This window comes from Semicossyphus pulcher, unplaced genomic scaffold (genome assembly GCF_022749685.1).
Source record: "Semicossyphus pulcher isolate SPU_LCO1_2020_fin unplaced genomic scaffold, fSemPul1.0.p SCAF_20, whole genome shotgun sequence".
Taxonomy (NCBI): Eukaryota; Metazoa; Chordata; class Actinopteri; order Labriformes; family Labridae; genus Semicossyphus; species Semicossyphus pulcher.
In genome coordinates this window covers 17,755,502-17,771,728 of record NW_027211694.1, presented here as the reverse complement: position 1 = coordinate 17,771,728, position 16,227 = coordinate 17,755,502, and the positions used below count along the sequence as shown (strand labels likewise).

At 41.8% G+C, this 16,227-nt stretch overlaps 1 protein-coding gene across 3 annotated transcripts in view; it reads left to right on the top strand.

The window, feature by feature from the left end:
• The window catches only part of etv6 (ETS variant transcription factor 6), a 34,941-nt gene that overhangs the window by 5,505 nt on the left and 13,209 nt on the right, over positions 1–16,227 (top strand). Inside the window, exon 2 of one of the 3 annotated variants that reach the window (XM_069671407.1) lies at positions 383–509. The exons of 1 other annotated variant lie outside the window; for it this stretch is intronic. In XM_069671407.1, the coding sequence (XP_069527508.1) occupies positions 383–509 (127 nt within the window). Of the gene's footprint in view, positions 1–379; positions 510–16,227 lie in introns of all 3 variants that reach the window. One more of the 3 variants, XM_069671406.1, reaches the window with a different exon arrangement.

Here is a 16,227-nt window from a genome sequence, read left to right as displayed (position 1 = left end):
TTTAGACATTTTACAGAGTAAATAATGAACAATACTTTATCCATGTTTCTGAGCCGCTAACGCGTCATGATGACACTGTAAACGCCACCTTTGCTAACATGATGCTGGTAAGTTAAGAGGCTACCGCGCTGCAAAGCAACACTCGTGCTAAAGCATATACAGCATTCTGGGTATTCGCATCTTCAGAATGTGTCTTCCCAGCATGACAGGCCTGTTTATCAGAAGCATACTCCTCTGTGTACAAAGATGAAACCAAGGCTAGCTGATGCTGTGGGTGCACGGCGAGGTGAGGCGAGTTGGCGTGGGGCTGTTTGGGTTCAGGGCCGGTGCGTCGTGGAGCTTTGTGAGCCATGCTTTGTGTCTCTGTGTCTATTCATAGCAGGAGAGGAGCTCTTTCAGTCCTTCCGCGAACCCGCTGCCAAACTCCACTTCCTCCCCCGTCCATGCTCCCGCCGCGAGGCCAGCCAGCCGAATGGAGGACAAGCCTGCCAGGCTGCCTGCGCACCTGCGTGAGTCACACACACTCACACACAAACACACACCCAGATGAGCAGTGACTCTTACACACACTGATTAGTTGGTCATTTGAACAGGACAGATCGATTTTTGCCAGTGTGTTTTTCTATCTTACTCTGTAAATATTTCTGTTGTGGCTAAACTGGTTATCTAGGAAGTCAGTTTCTTATTTAACTCATCCCAAAACTGACCTGTCAGTCAAACCGAGTGGGAGGGACTGTGATATCTCCCTTGGATTTTTTGTAGATCCAGTTTGAGCTTCTGCAGGTGGCGATATCAGAGAGATTAGAGCAGCAAACAGAAACTATAAACAGCGTTGTCAGAAGAGAAGTTTTGAGATATAGCTTTAATAGTTAAAACCCTTCACAATCAATTATGACAACACACACACACATCATTATCACTGCATGAGTGCCGGCCCACTCATGCTGGACCTCTCAGCTGGGAGGCGTTGAGGCAGATCCGGGGTCAGACACCTGAACCGTACAGGCTTCCACTGGACCAGAACTGACAGACCTACTGCACTGGAATAACCAACATTTACACTGCAGGCAGGTACAGATCATACAGAGTTTGGAGAACACACAGGGGATGAAAATTATAGAAGTAGAAGACGAAGGGAGAGTAGGATGAGGGACATAATCCAAAACACTTTGAGAAAAAAACAGAACTAAGTGCTGCTTGTATTCATCAATTTCTGAATGATTCCTCCATCAAGGTTGATGTATTAATTAAAACCCACAGGATGTTTTCTTTACATTTCTTCTGACCACTCAGAGGCGTCCTTGAACCTAATTGAATGCGTCAGCTCGGTGAATTAGTCCAAGCTTCCAATTACACTGAGAATAATTAAATAATTGAGAAATAAAGGCACTGTTGTGGGATAAAATTAGCTCTAAATTGCTTGACAGGCAACTGAGCCAGTTAGAGCATGCTAGGCTGGATTAGGAATGAGGATGTCATCTGTCGTCAGGGGAGGTATTACACAGATGTTAAACTGGGAGACTGTGTAACTTTTAAAAGCAGAAATAACTTTCTCTTTCTCTTACTAAGGACAAGTTAAATTCATAAACAATCAACTGCATGCTTAATTTGATACACTACAGTAGCTTATGATAGCTAATGTTAGCAAGCTCTAGATATTAGCTGTGTCCCAATCCAGGGGCTGCAGCCTTCGAAGGAGGCGGTCTACGGAGGATGCGCCGCTCATAGACTGCGTCGACAGTTAAAGACTAACTTAAATGAGACTGGTCTACAGAGGACCAACTGTTCCTGCCATGACCCTTGCGTCACCCAACACCGCTCCTGTCACCTAGCAACAGGTAGCTAGCGGGCTAACTAGCTAGTATAACTAACATCACATAACTTAACCTATTATTTATTGATTTTTCTGGCTTTTTATGCCTTTATTTCAGAGAGAGGACAGTGGATAGTGGTAGATGGGGGAAGAAAGAGTGGGGATGACACGCAGCAAGGGGCCGAGGGCGGGAGCTGAGCCCGGGGCCGCCATCGAGAACTATAGCCTCTGTATATGGTCGCCGATTTAACCGCTGAACGCCAAACCGGCGCCCCCACTTAACCTATTATTTTAACGATAATTTGTTTTAGTGACTGTGTACAGGGTGTGTTCACCCCCCCCGTTATCTTGAACAGTAAAATTAGCTAATTATAACAAAACCGTTTTTCGTACCACGCTGTAAACATGTTTATTTCTGCTGTAAAAATCCGCCATAATGTTATTTCTTGGTTTCTGGAGCCAGCCTCAAGTGGCCACTCGAGGAACTGCAGTTTTTCTGCACTTCCGCGTTGGCTTCATTTGTCAACACCGGAGGTTGCCGCTTGGTTTTACCCTTTGCGTAGGACAGACACTATACATTTTGTGAGTAACCTGGAATATAAACATAACAATTGTGTGTCTACAAAATTAAAAAAACAACACAGGGCACCTTTAACATTAGGTTTGCACACTGGTAGATTAAACTGGTATGAACAAAAGAACAGACAGATATGTCAAGCCAAAGCTGGAGTAGGTGGAATCTGTTTTTAATGAGACAAATAGACAAGCTAATTGGTGGCCATGTAGCTTTTGTTTAGAAGGACTGTTTCTATTTATTGGCTAATCAAAACACACCAATAGTAGGGATACAAGGAGGACAACTTACCCACTTGTGCAGACCAAGGAAAACTAATTGTGCCATATTTACATAGATTAGACTACCTGGAATTTCCGGGGCTCACTGAACTAAAAGAGGAAGCAAAGTGAGATGCAAACAGTCTGCAGGTGAGGCAGTGTAAAGGTGTAATGAAATGGGAATGAAGCAACAGTGTGACATTTACGGCCCTTCGGGGCTTCGATTCGGTTGCATCGGCTCACCGTTGCTTAACCAATCATAAAGCAGGCGGGGCTGGACCTGCGCCAAGAGATATGCTCCACGTTCAAAGAGTAACCCTGAGCTGCTTTGTCCATGCGCCCGTCAATATTTAACAAGTTTATTTATTTTTCTGGCAAGTGTGAAGTTCAGGGCTTTTGTGGGGGCGCTGGGCCGGGTGGCTGCACAGGCTGAGGCTGGATGAGACGCAAAGGAAACTCCCTCAGCCCACTTCCTCTTTTGCATTGTTGCAGAAAAAGGAAGAACGCTCAACAGGTCCGCGTTCAGTTTCCTGTCGAGTAAACCGATGGGTCAGTTCACATCCGCAGACATGTGGAAGTCCTCCGTTGTTTTAATCAGATTTCAAACACAGTTCCTCTCACACATCTGCAGGTCAGGAAAATGTCTCTTTCTTTCCTCTTAAGTGTTTAGTTTATGGCCGTTGCTGCTCGGGATCCACTCTCCTCCCTCTGACAGACAGCAACATGTCTTTGTCACATGCAGTCTAAACACCTCTACTCGTCCTTTCTCCTCTCGCCTATCTAAACACACGTGCTGGAAAACAAGCCGTACATTAACCCCCTACACTCAGAGTTCTATCCTGAGGGGGGAGAGGGAAGGAAGAGAGCAGGAGGAGGTGGAGGAGGGAGGGGGGAGGAGGAGAGGAGGGGGAAAAAGACAGAAAGAAAAAGAATGAGGGAGGAAATTGCAGTGTGGGCAGAAATCCGCCTTCTCCATTTCCTGGGGAGGAAGTGGATTAGATCGGGGAGAGTTGCAGCCTGCTCCTCACACTAAAGAATGCTACCAGGCTCGTTTTTAACCCTTTCAGCAAGACATCACTGTAACACACCAAATCCTAACCTTATGAAAATATATACTCACAATAAAATGTCCTCTTTGAGATTCATTTCCTTTTAATATTTTTTTGTTCTTGCTCCCACTTTGTGTTTAGATCCCCTGCTTTATCTTTTTGTTGTTTTTTCATCATAGCAGTTTTTTTTGTTGCATTTCAATATTTTGTTCTAATAATGTGAGTCAAGATTTTGGGACACAATTTAAAACAATACATTAACAATAGTGAAGTATTGAATACTATTTCCAGGGCTGCCCCCTTAAAGTAATAATCTTGATTTTCCTTTAAATAAATGCCTGTTAAGTCACTATCTATCGCCGAATGAGGGAACACAATGGTGACTGAGCCTATGGCCCACTGATGAAAGCCTTTGCACTTGCAGTATTACAGACTGGGTGTCTGTGGCGACTATCGTGGAAAAAAAATCACAAGCGGCACCCAGTTAGTGACGCGTTTTCCACCAGCCAGCAGTGGTTAGTCTGCCAGAGAGGGTAGGCGGAGCTAAGCGGGCTGCTTTCCGGTCTACTTTGCTGATCTTTTCTTTGAACAAACAAAGAAAAGATCGATGACTACAGATACAACTTCATAAATATTTGAAAATCTAAAGAAGAAGTAACAAATTCGATGCTCAGATGAAGGCAAACAGTCTTAAAAGGAAAGTGACCATCGGCAAGGGAAATCAAGAGTTACAACCGGAAACAAAAACATATCTGAATGACCCATCATTGTCAATCTTCATGAAGTTGCTTCGTCGCTGTGGACAAAAGCGTCAGCTAAATGCAATTGTAACATTGTAAGTTTTTGCTGGGAGCCAAATCATCCACAGAGGTCTCATCCTCTCCCAAACAAATGTACTGTAATTAAAACAGTAAAAAAACCTAAACCTTTTCATTTTGACATTTTCACGTCAAAATTCAGTGTCTCTTCAATGGGGCTTTGGAGGCTTCGAGCCAAGCTGTCGCTAACTCTAGCTCACTAGCTGACTAAAAGCCTTCATTCAATTGAATGATATAGTCTATTAACATACAAAATCCACCTACTAGCGCCTTTTAAAGCTCACTAATCAATATGCAATATCTTGCTTGTTATAGCGACTTCCTGGAGACTGCGCTGCTTGCCTGGTAACCTCACAGTGACCACAAGCCTACAGGAAGTCAATACACCCCGCCAAGAAATGGCCTCGGAAATAAACCGTTGTAGAAGCATAACTTTTTAAAATTGGGTGTCATTCAAATAAGACAAAAGGGATCTTAAGTGTTAATTACAGAGCTATGCCAGCTGCTATCCCTTTCTTATGCTAAGCTAAGCTAAGCTAAGCTAATAAGTCTCCTGATTTCAGCTTCATATTTACTGTACAGACATAAGATTGGCATCAATCTTCTTGTCTGTCTTTAAAACATAGATTTAGCCACACTAAACCCCATAACATGACATTTTGTAACAATATATACATTTTTTTAATTAACTGTTTCAGAAAAACGTTATTAAAGGAATCAGAATTCTGCAGAATAAGTCTCTGAGAAGACAAATGTACAGCTTTAAACAGCTAGCGGAGGAGTGCTGTCACACGGTGATGTTTCATTTGTTGTTCTGTGTTGAGACAAGTCTGAAAAAGCCTCGGAGGGTTCTCGCCAACACTCGCAATAAAACAGCGCTGACGTTGAACCGATGAACTGGCTTTGTCGGGTTTTAACTCGGTCGTAATCCAGGCAACATCGCTCGACATGGAGCCCACGTACTCGTAGCATGACGCAACAGAGAGCGAGTCAGTAGGACAAAAACACTGAATTATTTAAAGGCCCAAAAAAGACAAGACGTTCCAGTATTATTTTACAATAAACAGACGGGAAACACAAAGAACAGTGGCTGCAAGAGTAGAAATATCTTAGTGGATGATTAAAAAAAAAATCTATGTCCATGGAAACAAGACTGGCTGGTTTCCTTGGTGCATGTATGTGTGTGTGTGCGCTCACAGCTGGCTTTGCGCTATGCATGCTTGTACGAGTGGGTGGATGAGTGTGAGTGAATCTTGTGTCTTTGTGCAAAGCTTGCCAGAGGTAGTGTAGGTGTATACTGTATGCATGTGTGTGTGTAAGGTTGTCTGTGTGCGTACAAGACTACAACCCCCATCAACAGCTTCCTTTGGTCTCTCTCTCTTTCTTTGTGGTACATTACCCATTTTACTGTGTGGGGGGAATTGGTGTTTGAAGGTATGTGTGTGTGTGTGTGTTTTTGTATGCCGTGCGTGTGTGAGCGTATTTGGTCTTTCTGAGGGGAAATTTCCTGCCCCTGGAAGCAGCTCTTGTCCTCAGGAATTTCCTGAGTGGGCAGACGGGGCTTCCTGAATAAATGTTGTTGTTGTTGTTGTGTGTGTGTGTGTGTGTGTATGCGTGTGTCTGTGTGTGTGTGTGTGTGTGTGTGTGTGTGTTTTTTAACTGGCTCTCTTTTCTCTTCTGAAAGGGAAACTGTTCTCACATGCCAGCGAGTGAGCTGAGCGCAGCCCCCTTCTCTTCCTGTTCGCGACACACTCCACATGGCGTTTCTAACACGGGGTGGGGGTTGCTTTACTCTAAACGTCACAATGAACACACACTCGTTTTACTGACGAATTGTGTGTTTAATTGGAAAGTCAAAAACGCATAAATCCTCTTCCTCTTTATAAATATACTTTTAGCCAATTAAAACTTGGTTTAGTAGTTGCTCTTTCCCGCCACACAGGAGGTGATGTGTTTTACATTTCCCCTATATAAGAAAAAGAAGACTCTTAGGGTATTTAGCAAACCAACATAAAGTAGGAGGGCCTGCAAAAGAAGGAAGTAAACAAAATACTTAAAACTAAAGCACCAGGGCTGCCTTACCCTGTTATTTAGTTACTAGTATGGTCCAAAATCCAAAACAACTAGAACCTACATTTCCCCAAATGCAACAGTAATGTCCATTTAACTCCATATCTATGTCCAATGCTACAGTATGTGTTAAAAAAATGTTTCCCCTGAAATTAACTACATTTTTTGTCCTATTTGCCTTTATTAACAGAGAAAGTGGAGACACAACACATGTTTAGAAAGAGCAATGGCCGGCAACACACATCCCCTGCTGGACATGGGAACACATCCAAACTTCTACTTTGGTTTAAAACATATAACTTTTGTTAGATTTAGGTCAAGCGTCCACTCAACGTTCAAACTTTGGTTCCGATAAAATGCAGACTTTCTGGAGGCGGAGCACTCGGTTTTATTTTGAAAACTCTAGGGTTGCGTTTCAGCGTGTACATGCAGAAATAGAGACTTTTGGGAACATGAATAGAGGTCTATCAGCCGCTGTTGCTTAAAGTTATAATCTCGAAGATCTCAGTTTCGTTCTCTTTGGCGGCACCTATGGTGATAAACGGTAATTGCGGGACCACACTTCCCAGATATCCAGACAGTGTTGCATGTGTGACGTCCACGGTTGGCTCCGGTTGTAACTCTTGATTTTGACGGTCGCTTTCCTTTTTAGACTGTTTGCCTTCATCTGAGCGTTGAATTTGTTTCTTTTTGGGGGGATTTTCACTTATTTTTGAAGTTGTATCTGTAGTCATCCATCTTTTCTTTGTTTGTTCAGCCATAGTAGATTACTGTTTACTCGCAACACTTGCAGAGACTGGAAAAGCAGCCGCTTAGCTCCGCCTACCCTCTCTGGCAGACCAACCACTGCTGGGTGATGGAAAACGTGTCACTAACTGGGCGCCGCTTGTGATTTTTCTCACAAGTCTGCATTTTATAATGCCAATAAAGCTTACATGCCAAGAAGGCGAGCTATTATGTAAGTCTTGTCCGTTGGCATTATCAGACCTATATGGAGCTCAAGAACCAGTGCTATATAACCTGTCTACTGTCATGTGTTCGTATAGAGTTAGATCAGTTATGAAAAACTCTAGCCTGGACGGATATGGACCTTTTTATAATTATGTAAACTAGGGATGCTGTGATTGACTTCTAGGCTGCCAAGATACCCCGAAGATGTAGTTGTTTAATGTCTTTTTTACTTTCCTTAGTTTTCCTGTGTCCCCAGAGTTTTCCCATTGCTCTCTGCAAGCTGTGGCCCAATAGACCAAGTATTTTTTGTGACTTTAACAACTGTATTGTACGTAGTAATATAGTGCACGTCCCCCTTTTTTTGTACAGTTTCAAAGTTTACAGGCACAGTACGTCACACAAGTGATATCTATTGTATTTTTTTTTATTTCACAAAGCTTCTCAAAACCACCGTAGACATAATACATGTGTTTCCCCTTGCTTTCTAAAAACTCCCTGCGAAAGGTTATGTGATTCTGACATGTAAAGTCAGCAGAGTTACTCTGTCATTGACAGGTGAGAGTGGAAAATGCAGTGCCGAAACCCTGCAAAAATGTAACCAACCTTGATGAAGAAAACATTCAATATTGATGATTTGACATTTTCCATTTCATCCTTTGGTTAAACTCTTTTAAGCTCTGGGAAAATGTGACATAAATCAGAGAGCAATGGTTCCTAATGTGGGCAAAGGGCGGGAAAGTAAATCAGTATACATGTGTAGAATTACTCCAGATGCGTATTTAAATGATAAGAGTTCTACGGTTTAACTCTTACAGGTTATAGATGTATGAACCTGGGATGAGACTTCACAAGTCGACTTTGTTTTAGACGAAAAGGTTATGAAACGCTGCTTTAGAAGCTTTGCGTCAGAAGTGATCCACTAAGTGTTGCACTTCACAAAATGCTGACTTCACTTTGTCCAAATGGAACTAAAACAAAGAAAACACAGTGCTTATAGGGTGTGTTTGTTAAATAAATCAAAAGGCCCCAGCTTGTCTGAAACGCACAACTGTCTTTGAAGCTTCTGCATTTTCAAAAAAAAAAGAGAAAAAAAAAAATTGGCTCCTGAACAAAAGGAAGAGTGGCAGTTGACGCTGGATTCAGGAACTAACCTACAAGAGCCGGCTTGCTCCCGCACTCAACAACAAGCTATCAAAAACAGGTCGTGCTACTTCCTGGCCATAAAAGTTCCGTGTGATTGATGATCTGTTTTATGTTTGTTTTGACTGGATGCAGTCCAAATTTGCTGGACGGGGGACAGGCACATGCACGCCGGTGGAGGAAGTGGAGGATGAATATTGGAGAGGGGGGGGGGGGGGGGTTCTTTTGACTGAAAAGTAAAAGTGTGTATGTGCGGAGGTGGATTTTCCCCTGCCGCACCCACCTGACAGGGAATCAATGTACAGAGAGACGCACAAAGCGAGGGGAGTGTGTGGGGATTAGCTGTGGAAATGTGCTGCTCTCATACCCACATGTCCCTGAGTCAGGGTGTCAGAAGGTCACAGCCAGCCCTCCTCCTCCTTCCCCACCTCCTTCCTCCTTCCTTCTTCCTCCTCCTCCTCCTCTGTCTGGAGAAAGAAAAACCTTTTCTTTATTGAGATAGCAAGTCCAATATCCGCCTACTTCTGCTTCGAGAGAAAAGGCAAACATTTACTGAAGAACTGAGTGACTAAGGAGCTTTGAGTTTTGAGAGCAAAGTCCTGTCGTTACTGATGCAGCAATGCTTTTTTTGTTTATTTAGTTATAGTTCAGTCAGGTCAGGCTAAGCTGCAATCCTCTGTCTCAGATTTTTATGTGCATCAGCTTTGTCTTTGTGTAATTTTAGACTGTTGAAAGTCAGGAGTTTCTGACAGAATACAATATCTAAGACTTTCAGATCCCAGTATGACTCAAAATACAGCTTGTGTGCAGTTTTGTTCCAATCTTACAAAAGGAAACACTCAAAAATGTATGACGCACTTCAGAAGCTGAACACATTCAATCAGCAGGCTTTCTGAAAGGACTTATAATGACAGGACCTAAAGTAAACCTCCATGGTTTTGCTACAAAGGAGTTAAATTAATGTTTAATCCTTTCAAGACATTTTTGTTATTTTCTAAAATCCTTTGATTTGCTTATTAAAAAATGTCGAAACTGAGATACTGGTGCTCACTCGTAGACTTTCCCTTTGTCCATTTCATCAACCAGTGTTAATGAAAATAGATATCATTGATTGGTTAAATATGTAACTAGCCAGCTAGAAAATAAATAGCCTGTCTTTTGGCTGTGGATCCATTCAGGAAGTAAACTGACCAGTAAAGGAGAGGAGAGGTAGCTCTTGTTTAAATGGATTTGGACAATTAGGCTAATGCTAGTTAACCTTTTCAGGTTAATTAGCAAAAGCTAGCTTCTCCAAAGTTGTTTCCCAGTTTTCTACTTTAAACTAATGCTATAAATGTAACCTCACTTAGTAGTTCACTAGCAAAAACACGGATGTTAATGCTAACATTGTAATGCTAGCTAAGTTGTTTGCCAATGTTCTACTTACTAGTGCTATCTTGGCTATGCGGTTAACCAGATAAAAAGACAAATGTTAATGCTCACACTGTAATGCTAGTTCCTCTTAAGTAGTCTCCCACCTTTATCTTACATGCTAATTCTATTCAACTATCTTAGGTATGTGATTTACGAGCAAAAACAATGCTAACATTGTGATACTTTATGTGGTTAAAAAGGAAAAAAACATGGATGTTAATGCTAAAGGCCTATTGTAATACTAGCTTCTCCAAAGTTGTTTCCAAGTTGTCTACTATATACTAATGCCATAAAATTACCTCACAAAGTAGTTAACTAGCAAAAACAGATAAGTTAATCACTGTAATACTAGCTTCTCCAGTGTAAAGACTGATAATAACGCTAATAAAACTCTCAATGTTTAACATTGTAATACTAGCTTCTCTTTAGTAGTTTGCTAATTTTCCTTTAACATTAATCCTATTAAATTCTTAGCTATGTGGCTAACTTGGAAAAACAAACCCAAGTATAATGCTTACATTGTAATACTCAATTTGATTAACTAGCAAAAAACAAAGATGTTAATGCTAGCATTGTAATATTAGCTTCTCCAAGGTTCTTTCCCCATTTTTTATTATATACCAATGGTATAAATTATCTTAGCTATATAGTTAACCAGCAAAAACACAGATGTTAATGCTAACATTGTCATGCTAGCTTCTTTTATGTTATCTCCAAAGCATCTACTACATGCTTAACCTTTAAAATGACCATAGCTATGTGGTCAACTAGCAAAAACACGGATGTTAATGCTAACATTGTCATTTTAGCTTCTTTTAAGTTATCTCCAAATTTCCTTCTACATTCTTATCCTTTAAGATTACCGTAGCTATATTGTTAACCAGCAAAAACATGGATGTTAATGCTTAAATGCTTCTACTAAAATATGTCCCTATGCTCCACGACATGCTAATGTTCTGAAGTTAACTACACTTTTAAGGTTTAATATATCAGCTAGCTGAACAGCTTAATAGCAGAGACAGAATATTTATGTTGTAATTTGTTTTTTTGACGATGCATCTGTTGGCCTGGGGTGACAACAGATGGAATACAAAAACTGTCACCTACTTTTCAGACCAATCAAACAAACAGTGACTTTTAAATGCTAATGTGTCAGTTTGTCAAATATTTTTTAGCACTTTTTATTTTTGGATCTGTCACGAGAGCTGGCACAAGTGTGAAACTGATTCACTAAATACAATGTTTCCAACGAAGATGCGTGGCCTAAAACCAACTGGATGATTAGTGAAAAAGTGTGTTCACCAGTTGAGCACAACTGCACAATATTGCCCTAAAACTGTGAGTTGGGGGGTAACAGTGAAAATCCATCTTTAATCATGCATCAAGAGTTGTTGTTATTGTTGTTGTGGTTTGGAGAAACATTCACTTGTAAGAGGTTTGAGTGTTAGAGAGACGTGAGATTCTGGACGGGACCTCTAAGCTTCCCAGCAGGACGGACCTCATTAACTCGTCTGGCTGTGAGGGGAAGTTGAGGGCTTCTGTACCGCAACAACGAAACTAGATACCAGTGATCTCATCCTCCTCTTCTCTTCATTCATCCCAAGCGCTTATGAGTTGCCTTGGCAACTTGTGCTCTGTGTGTGTATGTGTGTTCGTGAGCATGAGCGGGGGCCTGAGAATCCGCAGAGTGAAAATTATGTGTCATCAGAGAGGATTAGGAGCCCACGGTTTAGTCAAGGGCTTGGGATCCTGCTGCTGTCATTCTTGAGGGTTTAAGTCAAGGTAAATACTACTCAGAAAACACACACAAACACACTCATGAAGACTGTGAACCTGACATGCTTTCAGGAAGGTTGCAGCTGATGACAAGGAAGGCTGTCGTTGAGTTTGTTCATGTAACCTGCCAAAATCTGAAGAACCAGAAAGGACAAACTTATCAGCTTCAACAGAAAGTTTCCCATCATATTCAGATCAGCTCCTGTGTAAAACACATGTGGTACATTCAGTCCTGAAAGTCACAACTTAATTGTGACTCAGGTTTTAAAACCAAAGTAAGAAATGATTAGCGGGGACGAGCTGCAAATAAATCTCTGTGATTCAGCTAGAGCTGTCATAGTTTTGGCAGCTTGCTGAGCAATGTTGTCGCGGAGGACAAAGAAACACGTCAATGGAGAGAGACAGAATTAGTGACTTGATCCCTAAAGAGACACTTGAAAGATTCACTGTAAGTGAAATTGGCTGAAAGACACATTAGTTGGTACAGTACAGTAATTCATCTGAGCTCCTTTTGTTTTTGGTGCTTTACAAGACTTTTGAACATCATTATAAATGTGTCTTGGACATGCGTACCAGTTAACATATAAAATAGGAAAAGACTGATTTTGATTCTGTTCTGGGTCCTATGTTTTAACCTGACACTTCTTTATCCGATTTCAGATCAATCTTTAGACTCGAAGCTGGACTCAAGTCAGATTTGAGTCAAGAAAATGATTACATGTGACGTGACTCATCTGTTTAATACTAACTTTACATCAATCACACATTTAGTCCAGTCTTGAGTCTAGTATTAAAGGACCAGTTCACCGATTTTCATCGTCAGTCCTATCGTGCTATTATGTGGAGCTAATGCCATTATGGTAGGAAAAAAAATGCAATTTCCCTCTGTGCCTTTGGAGGACGCTATCCGCTTCTCCAATGGGTCCTGGAAAACCTCCAACAGACTACGTAAAACGCGTCATCTGGCGGAGGCCAGGGAGTTTGTTAAACTACACCTCTCAATCTAGGACGCCGCCTCCGATGTCATGTCTCGCTCAAAATCGTCAGGTTTGAAATGTAGACTGCAGATTTTGTAGACTATCCACCGGTATATTCTCGTTGAATTTCGGATTCTGTATCGCTCTGAGCCGTTGCCTGCAGCGAAAACAGTCATATTTCAATCCAGTGTATCCCGCTGGGCCGTTACTTTCAGAGCGAGGTGCGCAATGCACACTGGGTGTTGTAGGAATGTAGAATGGGCGAAACAAAGAGCTGTTTGTATAACTTTCTCCACAACTATGGCACCAATTTAAAATATTGCTTCTATTGATTACAGGGAACACCAGCTTTGACTGACAGTGGCTTTTTCCAGGCGCGAATTGCTCCTTTAAGTACTCAGAGCTTTGACCCAAGTCAGACTTAATTCAAGGACATCATTACTGTATGTGGCAGCAGGCAGGTCAGCAACTGATTGAGCAGAGCAGTAATTACATAAATACACCACCATAGTAGAACGTTATGTATGATGTATGTTGGAAGTGAAGTATGCTTAAGATAACTACCTCAAGAAGCTTTGCAGGCTCCATTTCATGTATGGCTTGTATCTCACAATCAGATATGAGTACTTTTGAGTATCCGTTTCCCTTCCTGTTTGCCTTTCCTTACTCTTTGTTTAATCCTCTTCCTGCTTTTTTACCTCAGCTGCCTTCATTTTTTCCCCGTCGCAACCCACTTTCCTTTGCTGCTCTCCTCACGGTTTCCTTTTCTCATGTCTGTCTTGCTGCTGTCTGTTAATAAACCTCCCGGCGTCACTCTCTAACCTTACCGCAGGAAGTTTCCTGTGCTGAAACGGAGCCCACGCTGGATTGCTTCCTGCCAAAGTGCGTTGTGGGACACGTTTGTTTAGGCCCCCTTCTTCCTCCTCCTCCTCCTCCCTTCTGCTCCCCTTGTTGCTTCCTCCTTTGGGCTCCGTGCAGATGGCTGAGGCCGGCAGACCGGATCTCGGAGGGGTTTTGGCAGAGCAGCACCTCTCTCCGGCCCTGGAGAGAGCATACCGCAGCCGTGACCTCGTGACCCGGGCTGCACTGCTGCCCGCCCCGGCCTCGCGGCTCTCACAAGTCAGCCACGAGAGACGAGCGTACAGCTGGTGCAGGCAGTGCAGATGGCAGCTTGATTCAATATTGATAGAAAGTCAGTGATGGAGTCAGTTACAAGTATTCCTAGATCTATTTCTGTTATTTAGTCCAGTTAAATTTAAGCATAAAATCATTTGGAGAAGCTACAAGAGGGACTGACTTAAGCAGGGAAAAACACAGTTACCTGGGAGTAATTAAAACTCATTTGTTAAGACTATTATGCTTCAATCAAAGTGAAACAAGAGCATGTACAGTATATATTAACATAAAATAAGCATCAGATATTGTAGCTAAGCTATGATTTCTACTGTGGCCTAGACGCCAACACTAAAAAAAAGTAGGAGGACAGTAAAATCTATGAAGAAATATGGTTCCTTATCCGCCCACTACTAGCTCCTGTGGTTGTGAAACACCTGTATTCCGTTTCCTGACACTTTCTCGGGATTCCCGTTGACAGGCTGAGGGTCAGAGCTTGACAGGCTGTAAGCTGTGCTTCAGATAACCTAGGCCATCCCGAGCTTATCGACAGGACTCGTGCCACTATCTGAATGTCGAGGACAAGAAGGGAGAGGAAGAAATGGGAAGCCGACAAGCTAGACAGGGTTTCATTTTATATTGATTGCTCTCTCTGAAAACTTCCTCTGCTTGACGGATGGGGGGGGGGGCAGGCCTGAAAGCGAGCACAAGGTTCCTATTACTTGTGTGACAGTGACATTTGCGGCCAAAGATAACAGCTGTCCAACTCCCAGAGGAAGTGTTTGAGGCCAGGCGATAAGTGAGATGTAAGAAACGAACAGTAATGCGCCGCGTTGGTGTCAGAGACGTTGTGATCGGAGCTATACGCTGTTGCAAGTCTGTTTTTGTGCGTGTGTGCGAGCGAAAGAGAGAAGGAGGTGAGTGTGAGTCATACTGAAAGTCGTTGGGTTACACAGAGAAAAGAAAATGATACCATGAGGTGGCAGTACCTGTGTTGTCAGGGGTAAATAAGGGTCGAAATATGTAAATGTGTAAGGCTACTTATTTTCATTCTGATACGTTGAGCAATATCAAAACTACCAGAGTTTCAGAACCTTTCAGAAATATTGTCAGTAGTTTAAATGAGCCTTAGTGTGTGGAGCGCAGAGAGAGAACAAAACCTCATCTGGACTAATAATAACTTTGAAAATGACTGTTAAAAAAAAGACTATTTGTAAATGAGGACGAAGCTACAAGAATGACTAGCTCTCAGGTCTTAGCTGAATAATTAGTTTCTCTATCAGAGTTTAAGTTTTCCACAGGGATATAATGCATCTGATGCACGTTAGAGGGACTTCATTTTATTTAAGCTATGTACTGGAAGGAAACCTGGGATGCATTTGGAACTGTCTCTGTAACATCCAACATAATGACACAACTTTCCGTCCAATCAGAGCACAGGACTTAACATTATCCAATAACAGTCAAAAAAAATCTTCTAAATTACATTTTATTTATTTTTTCATTAAAAACCAATAGCGTTTTTTAACTAATACAGTATCACAAAATATTAAATAACAATACTCAAATGTAGCATTATTTTCTTCCACCCCTACGTTATATGCATTTCCGTGTTAGCCTTAACTACTGTGATTGCTGCTAGAGTAAAGTTTGACCATAGGACTATCATTGCTTCCTTGATCTAATAAGTAGGACCTTGAACTTCCTAGAGTGATAACACAACATCTTTCTTTCAAAGTATTTTGAACAGGTTTCGCCTCGTCATTCAGCAGAGTTGGCAGTTGCCAAAAAAACAAATATTTACAAATCCAGGCCCCGTTTTTTCTGGGGAAAAAATTTGCAGTCTATGTCTTTGTTTTTTTGGAAAAATACTCAAATGTGGCGATATTTTCTTTTACACCCCTACATCATATGCAGTTCCGCGTTATGGTTGCTGCTAGAATAAAGCTTGACCATAGGACTATCATTGCTCCCTTGATAATCTAGTAAGAAAGACCTTGAACAGCCTAGATTGGTAAAATAACATGTAATCTTTGGCCGTGCTCTATAAAGTATTTTGAACAGATTTCGCCTCGTCATTCAGCCTGCTAGCTTGCGCAGCAGAGTTGGCAGTTGCCAAAAACCAAACATGTACAAATCCAGAACAGATTTTTTGGTGGAAAAAATGTTGCGGTCTATGTCTTTGTTTTTCTGGAAAAAAAACTTTTGGGTATTTTTTTTTCCATTACAGTCTGAGTTTTCCTTTAAGGCCAGTTTTTAGTGGCAGTTCTCTT